This window comes from Manis javanica, chromosome 5 (genome assembly GCF_040802235.1).
Source record: "Manis javanica isolate MJ-LG chromosome 5, MJ_LKY, whole genome shotgun sequence".
NCBI classification, from domain to species: Eukaryota; Metazoa; Chordata; class Mammalia; order Pholidota; family Manidae; genus Manis; species Manis javanica.
The window spans coordinates 20,940,526-20,967,968 of record NC_133160.1 but is presented as its reverse complement, the minus strand read 5'-3'; the positions used below and the strand labels follow the sequence as shown (position 1 = coordinate 20,967,968).

General features: G+C 49.8%; 1 protein-coding gene across 21 annotated transcripts in view; it reads left to right on the top strand.

Annotated features, from left to right (window-relative positions):
• The window catches only part of EPB41L1 (erythrocyte membrane protein band 4.1 like 1), a 156,007-nt gene extending 132,937 nt beyond the window's left edge, over nucleotides 1-23,070 (top strand). For 13 of the 21 annotated variants that reach the window (XM_017663557.3, XM_037012730.2, XM_037012729.2 and 10 more), the window contains 10 exons: nucleotides 961-2,988; nucleotides 3,490-3,597; nucleotides 4,608-5,018; nucleotides 6,788-6,892; nucleotides 8,568-8,648; nucleotides 13,081-13,167; nucleotides 13,963-14,046; nucleotides 16,104-16,184; nucleotides 16,505-16,621; nucleotides 22,075-23,070. In XM_017663557.3, the coding sequence (XP_017519046.3) occupies nucleotides 961-2,988; nucleotides 3,490-3,597; nucleotides 4,608-5,018; nucleotides 6,788-6,892; nucleotides 8,568-8,648; nucleotides 13,081-13,167; nucleotides 13,963-14,046; nucleotides 16,104-16,184; nucleotides 16,505-16,621; nucleotides 22,075-22,083 (3,111 nt within the window). In that variant the 3' untranslated portion in view covers nucleotides 22,084-23,070. The remainder of the gene's footprint in view (nucleotides 1-960; nucleotides 2,989-3,489; nucleotides 3,598-4,607; nucleotides 5,019-6,787; nucleotides 6,893-8,567; nucleotides 8,649-13,080; nucleotides 13,168-13,962; nucleotides 14,047-16,103; nucleotides 16,185-16,504; nucleotides 16,622-22,074) is intronic. The other 8 variants (XM_037012736.2, XM_017663562.3, XM_037012735.2 and 5 more) reach the window with 2 other exon arrangements.
• The last annotated feature ends 4,373 nt before the right edge of the window (nucleotides 23,071-27,443 follow it).

The following is a 27,443-nucleotide window of genomic DNA, read 5'->3' as shown; positions in this document are numbered from 1 at the left end:
AGGCAGATGGCTGTTCCCCCCAGTGGTTTGGCAGTGACGTACTCTTCATTGGTGCTTTTGCCTGACGATGTTTGTTGGATCTTTGGGTCATCTCCTTCCATGATGTGTTCTGGTCAGTCCTTTTCTATTCTTCCTGTGGATTTTGTTAGAATTCTCCAAGAATAGACCTTGGTACTTATTTCTTTGGGAATGAACCCCACAGAGTTCAAGCTGTTAAAGCCACTGTGGCGACTGGCACTAACCTCTAGAGCTGGCCATTTGGTGTTTTTCCTTCTAATCTCTTTGCTTCCCAGAAGCTCCTGTAGAAAGGTCCAATTTTATGTTGTGACCCAAGGAACTTCCCTCATGCTTCTCCTCAGCCTAACATTAGATGACAGTTGAGACCCATATTCCACAGGTTGTAAGATAAGTCAGCAAGGATCTCAGACATCAAGACTCAGGCACTCTTTTCTTAACTCTTCTGACAATTGTTTGTGACCTTGGGTAAGTCACTGACTGCTCTAGGCCTCAGGTTATCCATTTGCACAATGAGGAGATTAGACTGGAGGATGTCTTAGGAGTTCTTTTGGCTCTAACATTCAAGGATTCCATGTGACATAAGCTACTTTCCCCTCTGATGGTGGCAATTAAATTATAACAAGAGGAGGAGGAAGAGTCCTGGCCCATCCGTGGGTTTCTATCCCTCCTGGTTAGCATGGGGGGGCATGGGACTCTATCGCATTTTACCAAAGTGGGGTGGTGGTTGAGGGGAGTCAGGAAATAATTTGTTGGGTGCCTTATGGGAAGAGTGGGCTTGATGAAGCTGACCAGCATTGTCATGCCTTCCTCCCCCCAGCTAGTTCTGGGGACATGTGGACTTTTTGGTGGTAGGTTGGTCCCTGCTTGCCAAGGGAAAAAGTGACCCATTCTTCAGGTGCCTGACATTTCATGTTAACTCTTCTTGCTCCAATTGAAACACAGGGTTCAGAGCATTGGGTATTTATAGAAAGAGAGTACACTAGGCCAGAAGAACTCAGTCTCCTAAAGGTGACCACCACGCAGCAGGAAGAAAGTGAGGCGGGCCTCGCAGACATCCTTGATGGCAGACTCTCCAAGGTAGACGTCCTGGTGGACAAGTTCAAAGTGGAAGTGGCAACAGAAGAAACGGTGGGAGCTGGAAGAGCAAACACCCAGCAAGTAGGAAGAATGATGGCCAGCCCCGAAGACTTTGAGTCAATATGGGGGGAAGGCCCCTGGGTCAGGGGAGGCTCAGCAGGAGCTTCTCAGGCTGCAGGCTGCACACTGGCAAAAAAGCTCCTCGAGGACTCCCAGTTTGTGTCGGGCTCTGGGGAGGCAGCTGTCAGGCAGCGCCGGGTCTCAGGTGGTCAGCTGGAGGCCCAGACGGAGCTGAGGAAGGAGCTGGAGGGAATCCAGACCTGTGGAAGGCCCCCTGTCCCGGGACCCAGGCCCACAGAGGCAGATGTCTCCTCCCCAGCCTCCGACAAGGGAGGACTCCAGTCCTTTCTGCTGGACCCAGCCCACATGGAAGGCAGAGCCGACTCAAGTGACGAAACTGATACTTCCTTTGCAGAGAGGAGCTTCTGTGTAAACTATGGAGAGAAAGATTCTGAAGACCAAGTCCTCCCTCCACCGCTGGAGGAAAGAGAAGAGCACCTGGACGCCCCTCCTGGAGAGGAGACCAGGCCAGCACTCTCAGAGAAGCTTCTAGAGAGCTCTCAGGTGGATTCCTTGGACTCACAGGACTCTGCTGCAGCTTCCGGCAGGAACGAGGACGAAGAGAAGGCAACCCCGACCACTTTCCCGGGGGGCGGAGCAGGGCCCCCCCTCAGCCACAGAAGACCGGATGACCTGGAAGCCTTTGCCGGGCATCTCGGTAAAGGACCTTCTCCAGGGCAGGCGTTTGCTGAGGACTGGGAAGAAGCCAGGCAGGGGCTGGAAGGAAAGTTTACCCACCCAGCATCCTCTGTGGTTGTAGCCACAGAGGAAGAGGCTCCCAAGAATGGAGATTTGGTGGGAAAGGCTGATAAAAGTCCCCCAGCAGGGTGGAAGAACCACTCACCTCACAGAGCAGGGGGCATATGCCCCCACCTCACAGCCTCCGGCCTCCCATGGGTCATCCCTCCTGGCGATGTCAGGAATCCTGCCAAACCGGACAGGGGTAACTTCCTGCCCAAAGGCAGGGAACTGGTTCCCACCCAAACAGGAGAGCCTGTGACAGAGGACAGCAAGGCCTCATCGTTTCTTCAGATGGAGGTAGTCAGCCCCCTGCCCACCTCTGCTGGTTCCTTTCAGACTCAGGCAGCTCCTGAGGAAGCTTCTCCAAGGCCAGTCCCTCATGGGTCAGGTGAGCCTTTGCAGCACGGGGATCCTTTGGAAGAACAGTCTCCTGTGTTTGTCAAACACACCCAGCATCCCAGAGAGAGCCCGGAGCTCAAGGACCAAGTAGGGCTGTTTGTGACCTCTGGCAGAGGTGAGCGCAGGGCACCTCCCGTTGCCAGCAGAAAGCCCAGAATTATCCCAGAAGAAGCTGAGGGGGCCATGCCACTGGGGTTGGCGTTCTCTTCAGCAAAGCAAACGGAGATGACCTCTTTCCAGGCTGGGAGCCAAGAAGGCTCCCTGGAAGATATTAGCAAGACCTCAGTGGCCAACAAAATTCGCATCTTTGAGACCCATGGAGCTGAAACTCCCCGAGCTAGTCAAGGTGAAACAAAGTGCTTTTCAAATGAGTTGTCTTCAGAGGCCTCCATGGGTCAGATAGAGCAACAGCGGAATAAGCTTTTAGACCTGGGCTTCATCCAACTCCAGCCCCCAGGGAACTTCCCTGGCCCCAAAGCCACACATCCCTCAATGATGCCGCCAGCCACCAGCCACTTCAAGGAGGGCATTTCTACTGCATCCCACCAGGAAGGACACATGGAACCCAAGCTCATGTCCCCTGATTCAGGCTGCGAAACTACGCTGGAGGAAGCTTCTAGGGGAACTGGCCACGTGAGCCCCTGCCCCCACCGCTGCCCCACAGCTGGGGATGCTGGCCGCATGCTACGTAGCTCTTTAGAAGCATGTTTCAGTGGCCCCTCGTCATTGCAATCAGAGGCTGCTTGCCCATTCCTATGAGGTCTTTTCCCTGAATGGGCCTGAGTGTGACCTGGTGGGATGATGGGTTCATCTGCTTGGCCCATGTTACCTTAGCCACAAAGACCCTCGGCTTTTGGTGTGACCTGGTGCCCAGAGGTCACAGCCCCAGTGGAGACGGTGGCACCACCACCAGTAAACTACACACTTGCTCCGCCTTGCTGCCCCCACCTGCTGGGCTCCTACCTGTGTGCTTGGCTTGCCCAGGGTCTTCCTTCATCCTTCCCCTTCCCTGGCTCTCCTTCCTTGGGGAAGCTGACAGCCCAGAGGCTTCCGTCCTTCACCTCCGGTTCCCTCTCCATCCCAGTGCCAAGTCCCTTTCTGCCTCCTTAAGACTAACTGTCTTCTCTAATCCAGAACAAAGCCGGAGGTGCAGTCAGGGAAGAGAAGTGCATCACCAGCTTAGCAGCGAACCTGCCTGCAAAGGGGGGGCAGCCGAGATTCGCCAGCCCCTCAGGCCCTCAGGTCTCTGCAGCCCCTCAGTGCCCTGATGACCCGGCCGTCTTCACCTGGCCAGGGTGCATCAATGCCTCAGTTTCCCACCTGCTCTGACAGTGCCTTGTGGCAGCTCAACTCTGGCTTGTCTGGAATGTGCCCTCACACCTCTCAACCTTCCAGAAATTGGCTAAATGGAGGCCCATTTAGCAAGTGAATCTTTAAGTGCACTGAATCTCTAGAATTGGGTGCCAAGTACTTAAAAAATATTTGGTGGGTGTTAGATTGGTCTTAAAAAAGAATGTCATGAAACTGCCAAAAGAGTGGCATGTGCTGTTTAATCCCTGACAGGCCAGTTGAGAGGTATGTATGTCGGACAAGAGTTCTGGTTCCCCTCCAGCATTTCCTTGGCCTGCTGCTATTGTCAATTACACTGACGGCACCAGAACCTGCCCTCCGTGGCTTGACCACCAGCCTGCTCTTGTTGCTCAGGGTTGAATTGATGTAGCACCCAGATCCCAGGAATGACCCCATACTGTTCCTTTCTCTAGACGGTGCTGACCCCTCCCGCAGAGACTCAGTGCAATTGACAAACCATGTTGGCTTCCTCCATTCCCCAGAGCTCTTGGCCCCAGCCTCTGCCTCCTTGTCCTGGGTTTCCCTGAATACTTGGGTCTCCCTTGGTTTCAGCCTCGGGTCCGGGCTCTCATCCCTGCCTTGCACACAGTGCTGCTCCCAGATCCAAACCTTGGATGGGACCCTGGTCCAGGACCAGCTGGCAGCACGTTTGCTTTGTATTTCCTTTTGCCTTTGGTGGGAGACCCTTGGAAAGGAGTGTCCCCACTCTTGGGAAGTTTTCAGTTTTTTAAAGCTTATTACAATGCTACAGAGCCTTTCCAGGGGTGTTTTTCATTTCCTGACCTGCTCTTCCATTTGGGACATCGACACGGCCCCAGGATTTCTTCTGTCATTCACCATCTTGATTTATCTTTCTCTCTCCCCACCCCAAACCCCACTCCTCTGATTTTATCTGGCCGTAGAGAGCAGGGCTGAGGGAGGGCTTGGAGGAGAAAGTCAGACCAGCACATCCCAGGGCCCCGGAGAGTGACACTGGAGACGAGGACCAGGACCAGGAGCGGGACGCGGTGTTGCTGAAGGACAGCCACCTGGCCATCGAGCGGAAGTGCTCCAGCATCACCGTCAGCTCCACATCCAGCCTGGAGGCCGAGGCGGACTTCACGGTCATTGGTGACTACCACGGCAGCGCCTTCGAGGACTTCTCCCGCAGCCTTCCCGAGCTCGACCGTGACAGGAGCGACTCGGAAACCGAGGGCCTAGTGTTCTCCCGGGCTCTCAACAAGGCGGGCCCCGGCCAGGATGACGAGTCTGGGGGCATGGAGGACAGCCCGGATCGAGGGGCCTGCTCCACCCCAGATATGCCCCAGTTTGAGGTACAGTGGAGCAGTATCAAGACCCAGGCCCCCTGGGCATTGCATGTTCAGAGGCCCGTGGGCCGCCTGTGAGAAGACCAAGCCACCAGCCTGCAGCCCAGAGGCCCTCCGCCTGAAGTGCTGCCTTGCGTTGCATGACTGCCCCTCCACAGAACAGCATGGTTCTGTTTTCGCATGTTTGCCACCTTGTTTTACCCCTAACACCCCTCCTTGGCATTTTAACCCTGTGACCCCATTGCTTGCCTGAGGGCAAGTGATGACAGGCAGCCTTGTCTTATGCAGCTCCTCCTGCCCCTGCGTGTATTGCATGGCACCTGCAGAGAGCATGTGCTTGTGGACTTACGGGAGTCCTGCGGCCTGGTCTAAAAGTCAGATGATTTTTCCCATTCATGGTCCTTGCCCCTCTTCCGGGCCTGGGCTTCCTGGGGAATGGCCAACAGTCTAAATCCATTTTGCTATGGGGTCTTGGAAATTCTTAGAGATGAGGAAACATCACCACAGGGGGGTACAAGGGTGAACTCTGTCTGGGACTCTCTGCTTTGTGTCTTTCCCTCATAGGATTTTTTTTCACATGACTTCTTTGCTCCCTCATCTCTTCCAGCCTCAGCCTACGTCCCACCACACCCTCCTTTCCTCCGTGTTCCAGGCATTGAAATATGCAGTTGTCCAATCTGGGTCTTTTGCTCTGTGCTATACCCTCTGGGTAGAAGGTTTTTTTCTTCCCTTTCTCTTCCTTGCAAGCTTGTCACATTCCAGGACCAAGTTCAGATATCACTTCCCTAGTAAACATGTTCTTGGCCACTGGGCAGAAGGACTGCCCCCTCCACAACCCCCTTGCCCTGTAAGGCTTGTGCTCTTGGCATTAGCCCAGGTAGTCACGGCTGACACGTCTGCTGTCCTACCAGGAGGCAGCTCCTCCAAGCCTGTACATACCAGGCATCAATAGCTGATTAATTGAATGAATGGCTAGATCTCAGGGTTACAACCATCTAAGAATCTTTCCCGCCGCCCTCCCAAGCAGATGACAAACTGGCTTTCACTCATTCATTGGATCTCATTACCTGCGATGTGCCTGAACTAGGCCTGATAGAGGAATCAGAAGACTGATCAATTAAGACTTCAATAGTAGAGGTTTTAAAGATCTGTTAAGCTGATGTGTTTTCTGTTTTTTGTTTTTTAAAAATCAGAACGTTGAATATAAAATCTAGGGGTTTTTTTTATACCATTAAAAAAATCAAACGATCCCATCACTCAGAGGCCCACAGCCACAGTTGACCAAGCCTGAGTGGAACCCCATGTGCTCCCCAGTTCACCACGAACTTCTCTCCTTTGCATCTCCTGCCTGGCGCCTGTACGCCTCCTGGTGGGGGTGACTCCTTCCTAAATGAAGCCTCTGGGAAGTGGTGGCATAACAATTGAAGTCATTCAGGATTCAGTGACATAACATGATATAAGGAAATACCTAGTGTGGGGCTTGGCACAGAGCATTTTAAGTGAATAGTAGATGTTCTTTTAATGGTAGCCTGAAAAACAACATCTGGCCGCCATAAGGCAGGCACGCACGTCTGGGTGCTGCTGGCGGTCCGGGCTCTCCTCTGGGGCCATTTGTGACATCTCGCCGTGCCTCGCGCCCTGACCCACATGCTGTTCCAGAGGCTTGGCCAGCTGCAGGGGTAGGCGGTAACTTTGTGACCTACACCACAGTTGCCTGTGAGCCAGAGTCATGCCCAGGCTTGAGTTACGGAGTATTCTCAATCATCTCCCCCCAGCCTGTGAAAACGGAAACCATGACTGTCAGCAGCCTGGCCATCAGGAAAAAGATTGAGCCGGAGTCTGTGCTGCAGACCAGAATCACCACTGTGGACACCACCCAGGTAATCCATGCCTTCCGTGCACCCTGAACATACGTGCTGGGCATTTGAGGATGGGGTCTCTACTGTAGACAAGCTCCTTGGCCAACCCTTGCCACGTTGGTTCCCTCTGAGCCCCCATTTTAACCCTGATGCTCTCCCGGCCTCACCGTCCTCCCTGAGCTCTGCAGGTCGGCAGTGGAACAGGTCTCTCTCCTGGGCAGACCATCCCTCTTAAACCCTCACTTTCCCCACCTATAAAATGGAGATGATCCCGTCTCCCCACCACCCCCCATGCTGCTGGGAGTATTATAAGGACCAGTGGCTAATGGGCCAGAGCACGGCTTTCGATCGCCTGAAGGAGTGGGAGGAGTGTCCTCAGGTAGCCCAGGGGCTGCTTTGGGAGAGGAGAGGAGGATACCGATCCAGCTTTAATCAAAATGGCCCACCTGGGTCACTTTGCTGTGCATGGAGGCTGCATGTCAGATTGGCAAAATGAACAAACTGGGGGAGAAAAGGTAAAAAAAATCATTTGTCTTAGCAAGATGAAACATATTCAGTGCCCTGGAGAAGGCTGTCTAAACAGGTCTACCTCTTACAGTGCATTTCCTAAGCTCCCTTTGTGGTTTCTAAACTTTGAAAACTGAGGTTGTAGGTCTGACAGATGCCCTCTTGGTTCTCCCTGGCCGGAAGAGCTAGAGCGCTAGGGGTTTTCTTGCCCTGGAGACCAGTCTTTGTCTCAAAAACTAAACCAGCACAACATGGGCAACTCTGTCATTTCCAGAATTTATTTCTCCCACTTTTATAACATGCACAGGGGGCTTATGAGGCAGCTAGTGCAGCAGTCAAGGCTCTTGAGTGCTGAAGAGCTGAGTGACCTCAGGCAACATGCTCCCTCTCTGGTCTCTTTTGGTTTAGTACCATGTGTTTTCATACAGAGAAATATAAAGAAAACTGAAAATGGACCCACAATTCCACAGCCCGGCAATCCTTTTTGACATCAGAACAACAATAAAATGTTCACAGTTAGGAAATTCAAACAGAACAAAGTGAAATTTTTCTTGTAATTCTAACCAAGAAAAAAAAAATTGATGCATATACCAACATAAATACTTCCATCTCTTTAATATTTAAAAATTGTACACTGAAGAGATCATTCTCTTCTATGCCTTACCTTTTTCCCCTGTTGCCTTGTGGTCCTTGTGGGCATTTGTGGACCCACCTTACTCTAATTAGTCCCGCTTAGGAGTAGCGCTGAACTTTCCGGGCAGCCTCCCATCGGGGGGCCTATGGTTCTTTTGCTTTTGCTGCAGCCAGAAGTTAGTGCTGCAGTGAACTTTTTGTTCATACTTCCTGGCAAAGGTTTCTAAGCTTATATCTAAAGGGTGATTCCTAGCAATAGGGTCACTAGGTCAAAGAACACATGCCTTGGAATTTGGATAGAGTTTGTCAGGTTGTCTGGGATCATTTTTCCTTTGTCAAATAAGACGACTGAAATGGACTTGAGCACCTGTGGGGCCCCTGCATAGCCTGGTGTTTGTGCGGACGTCCCCCCTCTCCAGCGCATGTTCATGCACACAGCCTGTCACTTTGTCGTTGGCAGTGCCACAAACCCAGGTGACATGCTGCTGGTGTATCTGGCACCTGCCCTCTCTCTGTCTGTCTCTTTCTCTCTAACAGTTCCTCCTCTGGCCCACAGGTCGATGGGACTGCCGCTGGGGGGAAGGAGTTCATAACAACTACCCCCTCCATCACCACAGAGACCATATCAACCACCATGGTAAGTAGAACCCAAGAGCCTTCCCTCTCTGAGCAGCTCCTGCGCCCTGAAAGAGCTCAATAACAAGCTAACATCACCAGCTGCTTTGGAAAGTCATCTGCCCTCACTGTCCAGCAAGGGACAGACAGTCACACTTCCACTGTGTGGCACCATAGGTGCCACAGGACATCCTGTCAGACCTCAGTTTTCCAAACTGCATAACATGGGAGATGGACTTCCCGATTCTCAGTTACCTGGGCCATCTTAGCCATGGAAGGGCTATAAGGGGGATGATGGTACTATACTATTTGATTATCTGATTATTAGCCACGCATGAGGATCCAGTCCTAAAGTCCTTCCTGAGGACCCATGCTCCTGGCTGCTGCACATTTCCTCCTGTCTTGGGCCACTTCCTCACCTTGGTCAGTAGATGGAGTGCGCTGAACCTGTTGGAAGCTCAGGATTTTGGACACCTCCCCAGGGATTCTAGTTCTGCCACCCAGCTGCCTAACCTATGAAGGAGGGTCCTTGGCCTCAAGTGTCCTCATCTGTAAAATGGGAATCATCCCCATTCTGCCTGGCTCGGAGGCTTTTTAGAGAGTCCAGTAATGTCAAATCCTTGAATGATGACACCAGACAGATAGCATTCAGTGGCGTACTGTGTGCTGAGAACCTTGAATGGGAGCTCTCCTTTTTTTTCCCACCCTTTACAGATGAGGAAACTGAAGTTCAGAGAGTTAAAGTGACTTAACCAAAGTCATATACCCAATAAGTGGTAGAGTCAGGTCAGAGCCAGGCATTCCAACTCCAGAAGCCCCACTGTGCCCCCCAACCACTCTGTTTCCTCAATCATGACCACTGTGCACACCAGCCACACGGGGCTGGGGCTGGGGCCAGGGCAGGTGTGGGTTTCGGTACCTGGGCTGGATCTGTCTTTAGCTATTGGGAAGTTGTTTTCAAATGCTTTCTCTTGCAAACCCGATATACACCCAGGAAGAGAATTACATTAATTTAGAGACACAGCAAGTAGGTTTTGAGTAAACAAAGATTTTAAGATTAAGTAAACTCAAACCAGCTACCAGCTTACACACTTTTCCCCAGTCACTCAGTTCATCCTCTCCCCTCAACCTGTCACCACTTGGCATTGGGATGCATAGACGGCTAAATTTAAATTTATGCTGTGGAGAGTAGGCAGTTACATCATTCATTTGCTCATCCATCCATCCATTCATTTGTTCCAAGAACATTTCTTAGTCTCGACTATCTGCCTGGTACGGGGATACTTACTGAGTTGAAGAAAGGACACTGTCTGCTAGAATTCATTTGTCCACAAATAATGACCACAGGTACACCTAATTGCTCAGGTCCTGGGCACACAGTGGTGAACTAGGTCCAGCTCTCCCACTTCCTGGCTGGATGATCTGGGAAAGTTACCTGAAGCTCTCTAGCCTCAGTTTCCAGTTCTGTGGGGGCAATAATAGCACCTCCCTCAAAGGGCTGATGTGAGGATGAACTCAGGTAATCTGTGCAAAGCCCCCGGCAGAGTGCCTGGCACATAGTAAGTGGTCTGTTAATGTGAGCTGCTGTTATTTCTCCCTGCCTTTGTGGAACAGGATGGTAGTGCTTTCCTAAGGAGCACAGGGAGAAGTATACGCTGACAGCCTGCCAGGAGGAGGGGGAAGGCTTTGCCTAGGCAGTGACATTGGGGTTTTGTGTGAAAGACAAATTAGGGTGCAGTCATGGGAGAAGGCATTCTAGGTAGTGGGAACAGCAGTTACAAAGGCAAGGGCGTGAAGGGGCAGAGCAATTGGAGAAAGACAGATGGTCAGTAAATGAGATGTCAAGTGTGTGGAGGAGGAGAGGGAGAAAAAGCTAGAAAGGAAGGTTGGGCCAGGACTTGAAGAGCCTTAAATGTCACGTACAAAGTTCAGACCTCATCCTGGAGACAGTCGGGTATCGCTTCAGTTTTTTAAGTAGGGTCATGATGTCATTAAACAACGTGTTTCTGTGTTTTAGAAAGATTACTCTAGCACCCTGTGTGGGATGTTACTGGAGAAAAATTCCTTCTTCCCCTCCCTCACTCCTTCCTTCCTTTCTTTCTCACCCCTCTTTCCTTCCTTCCGTCAATATTTATCGAACCACCACTCTTTGTGAAGCACTGTACCAGGCACTGGGATCCAGCACTGAAGGAGACGGACACCAACAGAGAAGGCAGGGAACTGCCCTAGACGGGCAGGGCCCAAATGTGAGGCAGTAGATCCCTAAGACGGGGACAGGGATAAGGGCTGCCTGGAGGGAGGAAAGTATAGGATTTGGTCTTTAGTAGAATGTTCAGGTGCCAGAGGAAAAGATGGGCTGGTAACCGTTTTCTCACTAGCCCAGCTGTTCTTGAAGTATGGTCCTGAGAACCCATTGGACAAGTCCTTGGGCCCCTCCCCAAACCAAATGACTGAGACACTCTGGGGCAGGCCCTGTGGTCTGTGTTTTCACAGGGCCTCCAGGTGACACCCTTCCAGTGAGAGAGGAGCTGACATAAACAGCGTGTTGAACGAGGGTGCTCTTTGGTAGCTGGTATGTGTCAGGGGTCAGGGAGGCAGTGAATTGCTCCATTTTGGATCTGATGTGTCCAAAGCACCTGTGGGACATTTCCAGCGGAAAATGTCTAGAGACAATTGCACTTAAAAGTGTAGGGTTCAGGAAAGATCTGGGCTACAGATACAGGGATAGGGGACAGTGGGCCTGATGAGGAAGCCTCGAGTGGCCAAGGTGGCCTAGAGAGCAGGGGGTGAGGAGGAGAGCCCTGAGTCTGAGGCATGCCTTGGCCTGGGAGAGGAGCCGTTCCCCTTGGACATACAGGAAAGGCAGGCAGAGCGAATGGCACCTTGTTTTGAATGATCTGTGGCCCATTTGTAGCCTCTGTTTTCATTGTGGAAGTGGAGGTGAAGCTGTGCCCAGAAAAGAAGGAGGTGGAAAAGAAGCTTTAGGGGAGAATGACTCAGAGAGACAGTAGGATTCACAGAGGCTAGGGGCTGTTTCCTAAGGTAAGAAAGAAAACATTGAGCCTCAAAGGCTGCCCTTTTAATTTTTAAGGCCTTCTGCTGGGCCACATTCCGAGACTACATCTGAGAAAGTTGTTCGTGGATGGAGTCAGCCTCAGTTGAAGGCAGACGTGGGGAGTAGGCAGGGCAAAGGCAGAGGGCATCTGTCCTCACCCTGGCAGGCAGAGGTCTGCATCTAGGGCTCTACACAGACCAGGACTGGGATTCAGCCTGCTTGGTAGCAGCATAATGGATACAGCACTGGGCCCCTGGAAGGATAAGGCTGAGCCCTGAGATGGTACAGAAAGTAGGAGGTAGAGGCACGCAGCCAGGCCCCTGCCAAATACAGGGTATTAAGTCTGGGGCCAATTCCAGGAATATCTAACAGTTAGAGACCAAGATTGCTGGCCCAAGGGTAAGAAGTCTGGGCAGAGTGCTGTTGCAGAAGGAGCATGTTGACTTGGAGTCTGACGGATGGGGATCTAAATCCAGGCTCTGACACCAACTTGCTGGGGAACTTGAACAAGCCACTTAACATTCTGTGGCCCTTCAGTTTCTCAACTGGAATATTAAAACAATTTCCTGTGGTTGTTCTAAAGATTAGATGAGATGATGCAGCCTAAGTGTTAATACCTAACACATAGCAACTACTCAGAAAACAGTAGTTATTATTATGCTATTAATAGCGAGCCTATACATATATATTTATTCTACTGATATTTTTGCAAAGCCCTTTCTCCTCTGTTAGCCTCATAGGGTCTGTGGGAGTGAGGCAGAGTTCCCTTTTTAAAAAAAAAATTTCGAAATAGTTTTTAAAAACAGTTTTTGGTTTGCAGCAAAACTGAGAGGAAGGTACCCCATATGCCCTATACAAGAGGATATATACAGAGAGATGTCCATATACCCTTGCCCATGCCCACACATAACTTCCCCCATTGTCAACATCCCCCACCAGAATGGGATATTTGTTACCACTGATGAAACTACATTGCAGGGGTCCCTTTCTGTAGTGAATCCATGAGGCCCATGGAGCAGAAGTGGCTTTGCCCTCAGTCATGTAGCTAAACGTGGCAGGGCCAGAAGAACCTGAATGTCCCAACTCCTTTGTTAGTATTTCCAGAGAGCAGTACCGTGTCTTGTTCACCACAGTGTCCCTAACAGCAGGCACTCGGTAAATGCTGAATGAGTGTGTGGGTGTGCAAGCATGTGAGTGAGCTAGCATGTGTGTAAGTGTGTGAGGGAGCGAGCACGTGAGTGGCAAGTGTGAGGAGCCTGGACTGAATGATGCCTTCAGCTCTCTACTTTTCTAATGTCACTACCCAACCGTGTGGCCATGAGTTACGTGGCCAGGTGCTCCCGTCATCCTGGGGCCACCCACATGAGATCGGGCCATCTGAGCACTATTGTTTCCCCAGGAGAACAGTCTCAAGTCCGGGAAGGGGGCAGCTGCCATGATCCCAGGCCCACAGACGGTGGCCACGGAAATCCGTTCTCTTTCTCCGGTAAGTGGGCAGGGTCAGTTCAGGCTAGGGGACTCTGCTGAGAACATGGGTCTACGGGTGGCCCACGGCAAATGCAGTGTAGAGCCCAGCAGGCTGCCCTTTGCAGTGCAGCACCAGGAAACTGGGTCATTTTCAGATGCCCACAGGGCTCTTTGGTACCCCCAGAGTCTCATTGCTGCCCTCCATACCTCCTCACACACAAGCGGGGCATGGCAGTGTGGCAAAGTGGCCCCTCCCCTTTGTGGTGCCTGTGGTGTGACAGCTCTTCTGCGTATGCTCTCCTTATGACCAGGAGGGGCAATGGACAGGGAGTCCAGAGGCTTGAATTCTGGACCTGGCTCTGCTGGTGGCTGCCCTGTGAGCCCAAGTCTGCCAGTTTGAGGGCTCTTGTAGCTCCTGCCTTCTCCGCATCTGTCTTTTTCACTGTCCAGCCCCAGAGAGAGCATGTTCCTGGCTCTGAGAGGGTGGAGGCTCGGGTGGGCTCTGTTTCCACCCAGATTCCTCTGTTCATTCTTCTACGATGCCAGGATTCTTAAATCCCAGGGTCTTGTTAGAATTCTGGGCCTGAGGAATCTAGGTTCTAGGAATCTAGATTCCAGGGTTTGAGAGTTTCATGGAGCTAGCATTCTGAAGCCTCCAGTGTTCTTGAATTCTTAGAGTCAATAGTTCAAAGCATCTCGGCTTCCAAACTTCACCTTTGTGGAGCCCCCTTGATTTACCCGACCCCTGCTCCCACCCTGCGGAGCCCAGTGTCCTTACCTGACCCCTAGGGTGGGCGGTGGTTATATTCTGCAGATCCTCGGGAAAGATGTCCTCACCAGCACCTACGGCGCCACTGCGGAAACCCTCTCCACCTCCACCACCACCCATGTTACCAAAGTGAGTAGCAGCAGGGCACCACGTGCCCCCAGCCTGGCTGTGGGCCGGGGAAGGTCGTCGCCGTTGCTCTGCCCTGTAATGTGGGTGGAGAGGCCTGCAGTATCCCCAGTTTCCAGAGCGCTGTGTGCTTTGCTCTGTGCCATGGGTTGTCCTAGGCACGAACCCTGCCCTTCAACATTGACAGCCAGGCTGGGGGACGAGACCATCTCCTTGGAAGTAATTGTGAATCATGGCATCTACACCTTATAGACATGAAGTGCTGGAGGGACTTAGAGGGTGGTGATACACGGAAAGCTCAGAGTGAAGAGGAGTTTTCTGGAAAGAGTGGGGTTTGTGCAGGGTCTTGGTAAGCCAGGTAGGATTCATGAGGGAGAAGAAAGATGCAGATGTTATAAGCAGTACAGAAGATGGGAGCAGAAACTGTGTGTGTGTGCTTATTTGTTCACTGAACAAATGTTGGTGTCATCCTTACGCCAGCCTCTGTGCTAGGGGCTGCTGGAGGTGACAGGAAACAATGCCTGCTTGTGGGAAACAGAAGTTGTCTTAACCAGGAAGAAGCAGCACACAGGGGACGTAACTGTGGGAAAATAGGTCGGACTGGGGATGGGGGAAATAGAATAGAGACAAATAAGACAAGTCCCAGGACAGATGTGACTGTGGAAGGGCTGAGTTGGAAACCATTGGGAAGCAGCCCAGGTCTTTTAACTGGAGAGTGATCCAGTGAAAAGAGATTTCAGGAGAGGAGATTAGGTCCACCAGGATGTGCAGGTAGACGGGAGAAAGAAGGAGAGTTGTGGGGAGACACTAGGGACGGAAGGGCAGGCCCAGGTTGGGAGTCAGAGCTGGGGAAGGAAGAGGCAGGGCCAAGAAAGGGAGGCATTCCTGGGGTGCGGCCATGACTCAGACAATGCGGACAGAGAGCTGAGGACAGGCTGGCTGGCACGTCCATGCTTGAGTGGCTAGGAGGTGGCCCGGCCAGGGATGCCTGGAGGAGGGAGGCCAGGGAACCAGGGAATTGGCAGTTCTGCTGAGCTGTCCAGAGGAGAAGTCTGGTAGGCAGCACTGGCCCTTTGTGCACACACAGTGTCCCAGCCCTACCTGCTCCTGGGCAGGACTCAGTACCTCTGCTTGTTCCCTAGGAAGTGCACGCACTCACCAGAAGTGTTAGTGAGCAATGTTGACTTCGCTGGAAGCTTTGTGGGGAGGTTTCCCATCACACACCCCACCACATAGAACTCAGAACGCTGCTTCCCCAAATTCCTCCTGGCTTTGCCAGCTGGGAGCCCCTCTTCCTTCTCTCTGCTCCTGACTCTAGCTAGGACTCAGCCACCTTCCTCCTTTAATATGCCAAGCAATTATGTCCTGCCCCATCTTATACTTCTAAGCTTGCATCCAAACCCTGCCCCTTCAAGAATCAGTGGAGGCTGTAAGTATCATCAGTGCAATTTTCTCTTGTAGTGTTGTTAGAAGTCATTTAAGGTAGAACCTTGTCACCATTCACATTTCATTCATGTATTCATTCAACAAATCCAAATTTAGTACCTTCCCTGATCAGATTGGACAGGGGAAACTAAAAAACAGGCAAAACTAATCAGTGATGCAAAATGTCAGAGTAGCGGTCACTTCTGAGATGTGATATTGAGAGGAGTTGGAAAGGGGGTGGGTACAGAGATAAATAAATACAGCCCCTGCTCTCAAGAGCTCCAGCCCAGAGAACAAGGCCTGGTCACACACACAAGGTCAGCAGAAGGGCCCAGAACTGTGAGAGATACAGACTTGGTGCTGGAGAGTGCCCATACGGGAGGGTGAAAGGGTCACCAAGCAGGGTCAGGGAGACAGCATTTGTGCTGGGCTTGGCAGACCTACATGGGGCAGTTTGGTAGCTGGGGGAGTGGTGGCAGCCAGGCAAGATGTGCACTCCAAAGTCCCCAAACCAGAGAGGGAGCCAGGAGAGAAGGTGACTGCTGGTTCCAGCCTTGCCCTTTGGATAGATCCCCTGTTGCAACTGCTGCCCCAACAGAACCCAAGGCTGACCTCCCCTCTCTCTCCCTCTGCAGACTGTGAAAGGAGGGTTTTCTGAGACGAGGATCGAGAAGCGAATCATCATTACGGGGGACGAAGATGTTGATCAAGACCAGGTATGGGGACAGAGAATGTTATTCCCAGTGGCACTGCCCAGTGCCCAGCCCACCTCAGATTGGGTTACCCATGGATGGCTGCCCTTGTGGGCAGAGAAGATACCCACTTCCTGACCCTGTTCCACCAGGAGCCCCAAAGGAAGGGCCGTTGAATGGGAGCCAGAAGACCTGAGCTGTAGTCTCTCCCTCTAACTGTTTGACCACTGCCCCTCCCTGAGTCTCAGTTTCCCCAACTGTGCATTAAGAGGCTTATTGGTCTCCATGGTCTTTGCCATAGTCAGTATTCTACGGGGGCTCACTTTGATGTTCTTTTTCCCCAGGCCCTGGCCTTGGCCATCAAGGAGGCCAAACTGCAGCATCCCGACATGCTGGTAACCAAAGCTGTCGTGTACAGAGAAACAGACCCATCCCCAGAGGAGAGGGACAAGAAGCCACAGGTAAGCTTCCTGAGGCTGAGCAGCCCTGAACGGGAGGAGGGAACAGTGGCAAGACCCTCTGAAGGCCAGTTACCTCGGAGACCCCATCAGTGGTGTAGCCTCTAGCCCAGCTTTTTTTGGCTTTCCCCCCATCCTTCCTGGTGTGTGGCTCAAAGGAGAGAGGTAGCTCCCCCAGACACGGCCAGTCGGAGTCGGGAAGTGAAGGAAGACTAGTCCCTGGGCTTCTTAGGGGTTTCAGCACCAGACCCAGAAAAGTGAATCTAAAAATGATAGAAAAGGGGGGCAGGACTGACAGTAAGCACTGAGGTGGAACAGGTGGAGGCACACATGGCCTCAGTGGCCATTGCCTATATGCCAGAAGTCAGAAAAAGTCCTCCCAGGCCCAGTGCCACATTCTGTCCCTGAGTCTCTATCTCCGTCGCAGTCACTGGATGTTGCTAAGAGATAAAGTGCTCAAAGCCTTTGATTCCATCTGTCTTGCTAGCTTGCAAACCTTTGGCCTCTCAGGCAGCTGGGGCAGAACCTTAGAAGCTCCAGTATTTTTCTGTCTTCTTGGGGTCCATCAATGCCTTGGTGAAGGGGAGGGATGAGCAGCCAGTAAGGCTTTTATCAGCCGTGTCAGGGGAGGGGTTCTCCTAGTCCCTCTGGACATTTACTGAGTTTTATCAGACCTGTAAAACAAAACCTCACAGACACTGAGTTGAGTGGTACATATTGTCCAATTCCATTCATAGGAAGTTTAAAAAACAGGCAAAACTAATCAGTGATGCAAAATGTCAGAGTAGCGGTCACTTCTGAGATGTGATATTGAAAGAGAAGAGGCACAAGGGAGACTTTCAGGGCGCTGAGAATGTCAGCTTCCTGAACTGGGTGGGTTGCACGGGCATGCACACATATAAAAATGTGTTAAACTCTACACTTAGGTTCGTGCACATTATACCTTTCACATGTTGCACAATGAAAAGAAAAATCTGTTTCAAAGACCCCTTCAAACAGCTCGTCTCCTTTTAGCCCTCTTCCTGATGAATGAACCCAGTGTTTTTTAGAAAGATACAAGAATGTTTCTTTCTCCTTCAATGACCACCCACTTTCTGTCAGAAGAAAAAGCACTGAAACATTTTCCTGCCACTCTGAAAGACAGACAAACCCTGATTTAGACTGTGCTATCCAATAGGACTTCCTGCAATGCTGAAAATGTTTTCTCTGTGTACAACATGTGGGGGCCACTAGCCGCACAGGGCTGTTGAGCACTTGAAATTGGCTAATCAGAAATGAGATGTGCTTTAAGGGTAAAATATATACAGGATTTTGAGGGTTTAATATGAAAAAGAGAAGGTAAAATAACCCAATAATATTTATATTGATTACATATTAAAATGATAATGTTTGGAAATTTGGTTTAGTGAAATATATTAATATTAATTTTACTTGTTCTCACTGTTTTTGGTATGTTTGAAATTTAGAATTTTAGTTTAGAAATTAAACTTTTCTATCTAGAAAATTTGAGCAAGTAGGAATATCTAGAAAATTGAGAGAATATTATCCAGAAAATTTCAAATTCCTTATGTGATTCACATTCTATTTCTGTTGGACACTGCTGGTCTGGAAGGAAGTATAAGCTGGTCACAGGCAGGGCGGTACCTGCCAGCCTTCCTCGACTCATGATAATTGTCACTCCTGTCTTCTCAGTTGTCCGATTCTTTAACTTTTTGTCACCTAGGTCTCAGAGTAGTAGAGTATAGGTCACTTGCAAGCTGGTACTGAGCTGGCAGTGTCACCAGGGAATACAGGTACTAGAGAACCATTGTGGTAAAGTCTGATTTAGAAGAGTTGGGCTAGGACCTAGGATCTTATTTATGCCTTGGCCCTTAGGAAGTCCATGTGTAGCCAGGCGTAGGAGCCACTGGTGAAGAGAGCTTTGTGCAGGGAATGCAGTGACCCAGCTCCAGTCCCAGCCACTCCACTGACCGGGTGTGTGACCACGGGTCAGTTTCTTCCCTCATGGGGACTCAGTTTCTTCATTTGCAGAATGAGGCAATGCGGCAAGCCCCCTTCCAGTTATAGTCTGCTGGCTGTTTATTTGCTCTCCTGCAGTGTCTGTCGTGTGTTTGTGATAGCCTCTTCTTTCCCTCACTCCTCTTCCTCTGCCGGGGGCATTTCCAGCCAGTCCCCCAAGCTCCTCCCTCCCCATTCTCCCCGGCCAACTCGGAGCTTTTGTCCCAGCGCCCACATCCTGCGCCCCCCCCCCCCCCCACCATGCAGTCTTTCCCGTCTGCCCACCTTACTGCTCCTTGGCTGCCTCATTCCTCCTCCTCACCCCACTTTAGTTCTTTCTCTGCCATTGTCCCACGCACCACCATTCTCCTCTCTCTTTTGGATGCTTGTGTAAAGGTCACCTTATTTATGTTGCCCTGGAGAGAAAGAAGCTTCTCCAATGCGCTTTCCACCCACATGCTTTACCATTAGTTATTGCCAAGTAGGAACCACCCCTGACTTACTCTAGTCAGGCTTACTAATTCTGGGGGAGAGGTCTTCTCTGAATTAGAAAACTCCTTTTTGAAGTGCTTTAACATGTTGGTTCGATGGGTGGATGCATCTTAGTACCCCAAGGAAATGCCCTGGAGTCCTGCAGACCTGAATTTGAATCTCGGCCTGCTTGTTATTAGCTGCATGACACTGAGCAGGTTACCTCAGCTGTGTTTCCTCGTCAGCCAAATGATGATAATCATAGTAATAACAATTGCCATGATTTATGGAGTGTTTACATTGCTCCAGGCATCTATGCATTCAGTATAAGTATTGTCATCTGCTCATTCATTTTACAAATGAGGAAACTGAGGCTCTGAGACCTTAGGTGACTCGCTCACAGTCATGGAACTGAGAACATGATGGATTGATTAGAAAGTCAAACCTTATCTGTTAGACTCCAGAGCTACCCTATGGTCTTAACCTCCTTACCAGATTGACTTTTCATGGCATCTGTCTCATAGGGTTATTGAGATCATACAGATACAGTAGTTAGAACAGTGCCTGGCTCATAGTAAGTGCTCAATAAAAGTTAATTATAACTGTTATTACTATTAAATCAAAGTAGGCTAATGAAATGTTGCACATTCGAACTCTGCTGTAATAAACCAAGAAGAGTAAATTATACTGTGGTATTGTTTAGATGTCCCTGGTACTAGTGTTACAGGCTTTTGAAGATATCCCACATACCCAGAATCATATTTACACTGACCTATAGGGTTGGCACTTAAAGTACAGCCTGCAGCTATTGAAAAAAAAAAATCCTCAGGAAGTGGCAGAATTAGGTGGAAAGAACACACCCAGGCTTTGGAGCCAGGAACTCCTTGCTAGCGGTCTGCCTGCCTGAAGCACCTCCCTGAGTCTCAGTTTTCCCATCTACAAAATGAAGTTAATGTATAACTTGGAGCTGCTGTAATCCTTAAGCATCTGTGAGTGTCTTCATTTGGGCTGCTGTAACAGAATCCTACAGACTGGGTGGCTTAAACAACGCACTTTCCTTACCCACTGTTATTGGCGCTGTGAAGTCCAAGATCACAGTGCTGGCCAGTTTCGTTCCTGGTGAGAGCCCTCTTCCTGGTTTGCAGACAGACATCTTTTCTCTCTTTCCTTTCTCTCTTTCCTTACATGGGGGAGAGCAGAGAGGGATCATCTCTCTCATGTGTCTTCTTACAAGGGCACTAATCCCATTTGTGAGGGCTCCACCCTTATGACCTAATTACCTCCCAAAGTCCCCACCCTCAGGTGTCTCACATGGAGGATTAAGGCTTCAACACGTGAATTTTGTAGGGGCAGTCATGGATCTGAGAACATGATGGATTGATTAGAAAGTCAAACCTTATCTGTTAGACTCCAGAGCTACCCTATGGTCTTAACCTCCTTACCAGATTGACTTTTCATGGCATCTGTCTCATAGGGTTATTGAGATCTTACAGATACAGTAGTTAGAACTGTGCATACTAGTGCAGCGTCTCGGGTACAGATGGTGCTCTGTCATGTGACCCTGCTTCCTTGTCCCTCCAGGTTTTGCCATGTTTAGGGATTGATGAGAGCCCTGAGTAACTCACACCATAAACTTCTGCCACCAGCCTGTGCACAAGGCCCTGTTTCCATGTGGGTTTCCATTTTGTTGGTCTTAATCTTCTTTCCCTCCCAGATTCTCCAGAAACACCTGCCCCTACTCCAGTTGACTCTTGGCCTTCCTTCTGGAAGTTCTGCCTCTTTGAAATTCTTGCTGTGAGTGTGGAAAGCGCACCCATCTCACAGCCTTTTCTCCTCTCTCCATACAATTCACAGGCCAGATATGTGGCTCCTGCTCTATCCTCTCCCACCTGCCCACATCCTTCATGTAGGACCTGTCTCCCAAACACTGCCAGCAAGAGGGTGGCACCCACCCAGCTTCCTAGAGCTTTCTTACCTTCAAAAATGTACAGCCTGTTTCTCAGTTCTGCCACCAGCTCACTAAGTCATTCAGCCTTCTGGGTCTTTTTTCTCTTCGTCAAATGAGCCAAGAAGAATGTTGTTTATATGACTCCATTAGCAAGAGTAGTGAAGGGCAGGAATGATTCAACCTGTTAAATGTTTTGGGTAGTTGCTATGTGCCAGGCACAGTGTTGGGCACTGGAAAGACAAGGATAAGTAAAAGAGAGCCATTGCCTCAAGGAGACTAGAATAGTGTGTGGTTAAATTAGCAACAACAATAGTAATAATAATAATAGCCAGTATCTATTCAGTACTTACCCATATGCTGACCCTTGTTTTGAATCCCCCCAGTAACTGCATGAGGCAGGACCCATTGTATAGCAGAGCAACTGAGGTCTAAAGAGGTTGAGAAGCCTGCCTGAGTTTACAGAGCTGGTAGGCTGTGGAATGGGGTTTGAATTCAGGTAGTCTCATTGCAGAGCCCATGTCCATAACCACTACATTTTGGAGTCAAACCTGAGTTAGAATCCAGGCTCCAGTTCCTTTAAGTAAGCACTGCACTCTGGGATTTAATCCCCAGGACACAGCAGGCCCACAGAGCTCAGCAAGGAAAAGCAAAGAAGGTCTACAATCCTGACTAAACATTTCTTAGAGCTGAGAGGAGGCAGGAAGAAAAAGTGAAGTGAGTGTGATCTCAGCTTCTCAGTGTTAAAGGGGACTTGGACAGATTGTCAGTTCCAAGTGAAAGATTCCACCTCCCTAGAAACAAACAAGCAAACACACATGAGCTTTGGAGTCACACAGGTGTAGATTTAGTTTTCAGCTGCCACTTACAAGCTGTGTGGCCTTGGACAAGTCACTGTACCTTCCTGGGCCGTGATAAAGGGCACACAGTAAAGGTAGACAAAACACCCTCTTGTCATGTAAAGATCTGCGACCAAAAGTCACCACCTTTTCTGGTCCTTCTCCTTCCTCTCGTTCCCTTCTCCCTGTGCCTCTGGCTATAGGAATCCTGACCTCTGTGAAGAGATGCTGGCGTTTCTGGTCCAACCCAAGCCAGAGAACCGTTAAGAAGGGGCCTTCATTCTGGATTCTCCGATGCAACACCGATGTCCCAGCTGCGACATACTGTCACTGATGAGAGACTGGGAAGGGAAAAGCATATATATAGAGATATATAGATATAGCTATATACACAGGCAACACCGCGTCCTCGCACTGCTGCTGGGGCTGGCCGAGCAGTCGGCCAACGGCGACAGCCAACACCTGAATGCATTTCCTTTGCAGACAAATTGAAGAATTGGCAGGATTTTTCAGGGAAAAAAAATTATAACAACAATAATCCCTCGTTCCCCACTTCGAAGCCCTGCGGAATGACAAAGGCAAGCAAGACCACAATGATCGTAGAAGTACAGATCACCCCTCGTTCTGCACATTACATTGAGTGGGCAACCATTCCATTTGTTCTCCAGCATCGGTTGCCCACTCGAACGCAAAGGAAAACACTTTTGCAGCAAAGCAGGAGAAGTCGCAGCAGCAAGACACGTACCGTCAACCATTTTTCGAGAAAGAAAGAAAAATCCCCACTTGGAAAGGAAGAGGAGGAACACTGGATTATAATTTTCTGGGTCTTGACACTGGGCTGCAAAATCCACCTTCCTTTCTTTCGCCTTCCTGCCCCATTGGCTCACACATCTTGTCATTTTCTGTCTCGGCTCACTCCTCTCCTCCCCACACCCCAGGCCCCACACCGTCTGTGTCCTGCCGAGGGCCACTGCAGATGACTCTCACTTGAAACGACAAAAAAAAAAATGGAAGAACAGAAAACCAAGCCACAGGAAGGAAAGTAGACATTGTACGTTTATGGGTTCTCATTATGAAGGTACAGCTTGTAGGAGATTTGTATGGATGTGCTTTTAAGTTATGTATATTACATATAATGGGAAACAAATATTAAAATAAACAGTGCTGGTAAGTATAAAGCTGACATTGTAAAATTATAATTATCTGACTGTGATTGATGTATCCCCAAGGTTCTTAGATCTCACTGGACCAGCCCAGCCAGGGAGGCCTGGACTCTGGCTGTGGCTTGCTCAAAGTAGGAGCTAATGGTTCAGTGTAGTAATACAGTGTGTGGTGTTTGTAATTGGTTAACTGGTGGGGAGGGGCGGGGTCCTCAGATGGAGGGGCAGGGGTTTAGCAAGGAAGCAACACAGATGTAGTCCAAGATGCCTTCTTCCCCTGGGTAGTAGTGACCAGAGGTCTGTGCTCAGGTGTGGGGTCCAGAGTTAGGGTTTTGCTACAGAGGTCCCCTGACTCAGTCCCCCTACCTTCCTCGGGGCTTACCTTGGTTTTCAGTTTTCTCTTTTTTTTTTTTTGCCACATATCTTGCCTTTTCCTGACCACATTGTGACAACTACCTCCCCGTCCAAAGGGAGGTGACACCCCTGGCTGCTGCAGGGGATGGTGGCTTTAACTTGGCTGTCTGGAAATTCCCAGCTCAGTCTTCTCCTCTGACTCTCCCATATTCATTCTCTTCCTCCTGGGCCAGAGCAGCCGTGCTAGAGACCATGAACACAGGGCAGGCCCTGATAGGTCCAAGCTTTCTTTCCGAAAGCTTCGCCTGTCCTGGAACAAGTTGAGGGTGAAAGCTGGTGGTACTCAAAGGCTCTGTCTATGTATAAGACTCAGGCTTTGCAGATCTTGCCTTCAGCTGGCATCTGAGCTCTGAGCCTGTCCCCCTGGAGTCCCAGAAATTGTCCAGAGACCACAGAAGCCCTTGGAGAAGACCCCATCAAGAGCTCGGTGTCAACCTCTATCTAGTACACACGGGCTTTCCCAGGCAATCCTGCCACCAGCTGCTTCCCTGAGTTCAGTGAGTCCCCTTCTGAGACCCTGTGTCTCCACTGCACTTTAATTTCTCAGCCTCGTTGCACCTTCCCAGCCCTGCTTTAAAGCAGTGGATAAATTCACTCAACAAATACTTACCGAGTACCTACTTGTGCCGGGCACTATTCTTGGGCTGAAGGAGAGGGTGTGGGGAAGGAGAGAGAACTGAGAAGTCCCCTGAGCCAACCATACGTCTCTAACTGTGGCTTGCCCCTCTGAGAGCATTTCTGCATTCTCTCCAATTACTGGACATTGCCCAGGGACGCCCCCCAGAGGGCCCAGTCACCCCGATGGCATATATGCATAGCTGTTCAGCTGGTGCTGACCTCACAGAGGACAAGAAACCAGAATAGTGTTTGCCTCTGTGGGCAAAGATAGGACAGAGCAGACAGTCCTGCACCTGGGGCCTGGATGGCAGCGTCAGCCACATTCTGCCCACCTCCCACACCCCCGGAACAGGCCAGTGGCCCACTCCAACTCCCCCTGAAGTGTGATGATGACACACTTCCCATCCACCAGGTTCTTTTTACAGTCCTGGCAGAGAAGCCACAGAACCTCCTTTCCACCCTTCATAACCTGCGAGCCCCCACTCTTCTGGGTCAAGAGCTGTATTGGCTCTACCCTCACTGGGCCACCTGGAATTTCGCTCAGGCATCCCAGGCTTTGCAGGAGCCATGCACCCTGAGCACACCTCGGGGAGAATATTTGTTCTGGGTTCTGCACCTGCAGTCCCTGGGTGTGTGACTTCAGGACCAGGATGAAGTGACCAAGTTTGTGGGCCGACTGGGGTTCGTGGAGATCTCCATCCCACAGATGCTCTGACCTTCCTTCCATGGAAAGGTAGGCAGCACTGCCAGGGAGGAGGGAGCTGCAAAGCTGAAATCTGGGGCACTGTTTCCTCCCTGTCCTTCTCCTCACAGAGAATATAGATGTTTGTCTTGTCTGTCTTCAACCTACTTCTCCTTTTTACATTTCTCATCCTTTCTGTGCTACCTTTCCACCCGGGAGACCATGTAGCATAGTGGAAAAAGTTCCAGGAAGGGCATCCTGGCTCAGCCCCTAACTTGCCATGTGACATTGGACCAGTTCCATCTCCCCTTTTGGGCCTTAGTTTCCCCACTTGCAAAATGAGCAGGATAAACCAGATGCTCTCCAGGGTCTTTTCTCACTCTGCCATCCTACAGATCTTCACATTCTCTTATTTTGCTTTCTCGGGATCTTTTCCATGTGAGGGTACAGGAAGTGCCAGGACCTGTTTCAGTTTTTGAATCCTGCAAGCACATTCCAAGACTGACCTGAAATTGCATGAGCAACATCATTCTAAATTTTTTTTTCAAAAGCACCTTACCAACCAACTGCAATGCTGTCCTGTTCCTTTTACTCACCCCTCTCGTCCCTGCGCTTCCCCACCTCAGTGCTCTGTGCTGTACGCGTGTGCTCTCTGTTCTTGTATACTCAATAAAAGTGAAATAAATGTGTTTGATGCTGAACCACAAACTGCCCAGGTGTGTCTCTCTCTCTCGATGGCCTTGGCTGCTGCTACAAGCTGGCATTGTAGGAAGGGCTAAAACTGGGGTGGAGAGATTCCAACCTAGAACACTTTCATTCAACACATATTTGCAGCTCCCAATGTGATCCAGGTCTTGGGTTAGGCTCTGCAGGTACAATACAAATTAGACAAAGTTCCTGCCCTTCAGGAACTCACAAGCTAGTGGGGGAAATAGACAACAAAACAGGCAAGCAGTCAGAGAGAATTTCAGAGTTATCAGCACCAGGAAGGAAATTTACAGGAGGAGGGGATGGTCACTGAAGGACACCACTTTAAATAAAGTGGCCAGTTTCAGCCTCCATGAAGAGGTGGCTTTTGAGCTGAATGAAAAAGAAAAATGCAGTACGGTGAGGATCTTCGGCAAGAGCATTCTGGGCAGAAGGAACAGTGAGCATGGGGATCCCAGGATACAGTGTGTGGAGGAACACCACCATGATCCCTCTTCTTCCTGAAAGAAGAGCACCTACGTCGGAGTCCCTTCCTACAACTCCCCTCCATGGGAGCCTAGTGGATAATGTATACAGCAATCCCCAACTTCAGCCTTTGCCCAACACCTTCACATATGTTCCCATATCCTTGTATGTGCCCTCTGTCCCATTACTGACTTACCACTTTTCTTTAAATTGGCTCTCTGTAAAAAAAATAAGTTCCTTTAAAAAGGAAACTGTATTACTTCCACAAATGGAAAGCTAGTGTCACTGGCCAAAGAAGAAGGTTTCATAAGAAGAAATGCAAAATTATTAAAGTTAAATATCCATATTCATGTAAAATGTAAACTCATCCCTTGGACTCTCTGAGGTACATGTACCAGCCACATTTTCATTTTTATTCAAAATAACTCATCCCAGACCACCTTTCTTTATTGCCTAAAATCTCACAAGCAAGAACCACTGATAATAACTTGGTGCATTTTCTTCTAGTCTTTCCACATATATGTATTTTCTGGAGTTGAAGTCACCTTTTTTTTTAAGTCACCTTTTACATACCATTCTAATTACTTTTTACACTTAAATGCTGAGCATTTCCCTGTAGTTTCAAATACTAAATACTATTTCTTTTCTTTTTAAAGGTAATCCATTAAGTAATACAAAATACTGTGCAGTGAAAGGCAATTCCTCAGCCCTCTCCAGACTCCTGTCCATTGCCACAGGAAATTACTTCCAGGAGCTTTGTGAATCCCTCCCTGATTTTCTCTGTAGGTTTCCTTTAGCTATCTGTCACCCCTGGGGTTCTGGAATAGACTTGGTTTGCAAACACTGGGTCCCTGCATCCCCTGGATTTGTATCTCTGTCTCCAATAAATACAGGGTCAGCCCGTGTGCTGCTTGGGAATACCTGGAGTTGGTTCATCTGGATCAATGCTTCTCAATGGAGCAGGGAGGCTGATTTTAGCCCCCGGGGAATATTAATGTCTGGAGACATTTTTTGGTTATCACAACTGGGGTGGTACTGGCATCTAGTGGGTAGAGCCAGGGGTGCTGCTACACACCCTATAATGCACAGGATGCCCCCCACAACCAAGGATTTTCTGGCCCCAAGTATCAATAGTACCAAGATTGAGAAACGATCTGGATGGACATGCGCCCCATGAGATGGGATTCCCAGGTCACCATCTACAGCTTCTGTGCCCATAATTCAATGCCCCAGAGTCTCTGAGAAGATGGTCAGACCAGCTGAATAGGGAGCCCTGAGAGCAAACCACAGAGTTCAGTGGCTCACACTGGGAATAGGGAGGGGTGGGCTCCATTTCCTGAGCTTCCTTATATAGGAAATGAAACTGACACACAGGCTAAGGTTGTCATGGATAACTGACTGATGGAGGCCATCTCTGGTTAATCCTTCAGCAGCTCATGGTGATTAACCATGATGGCAGGGCTCGGTCTAGTGCATTACCCACTAAAAGATGAATTTTGACTGAGACGGATTGGTGTGTCCAGCT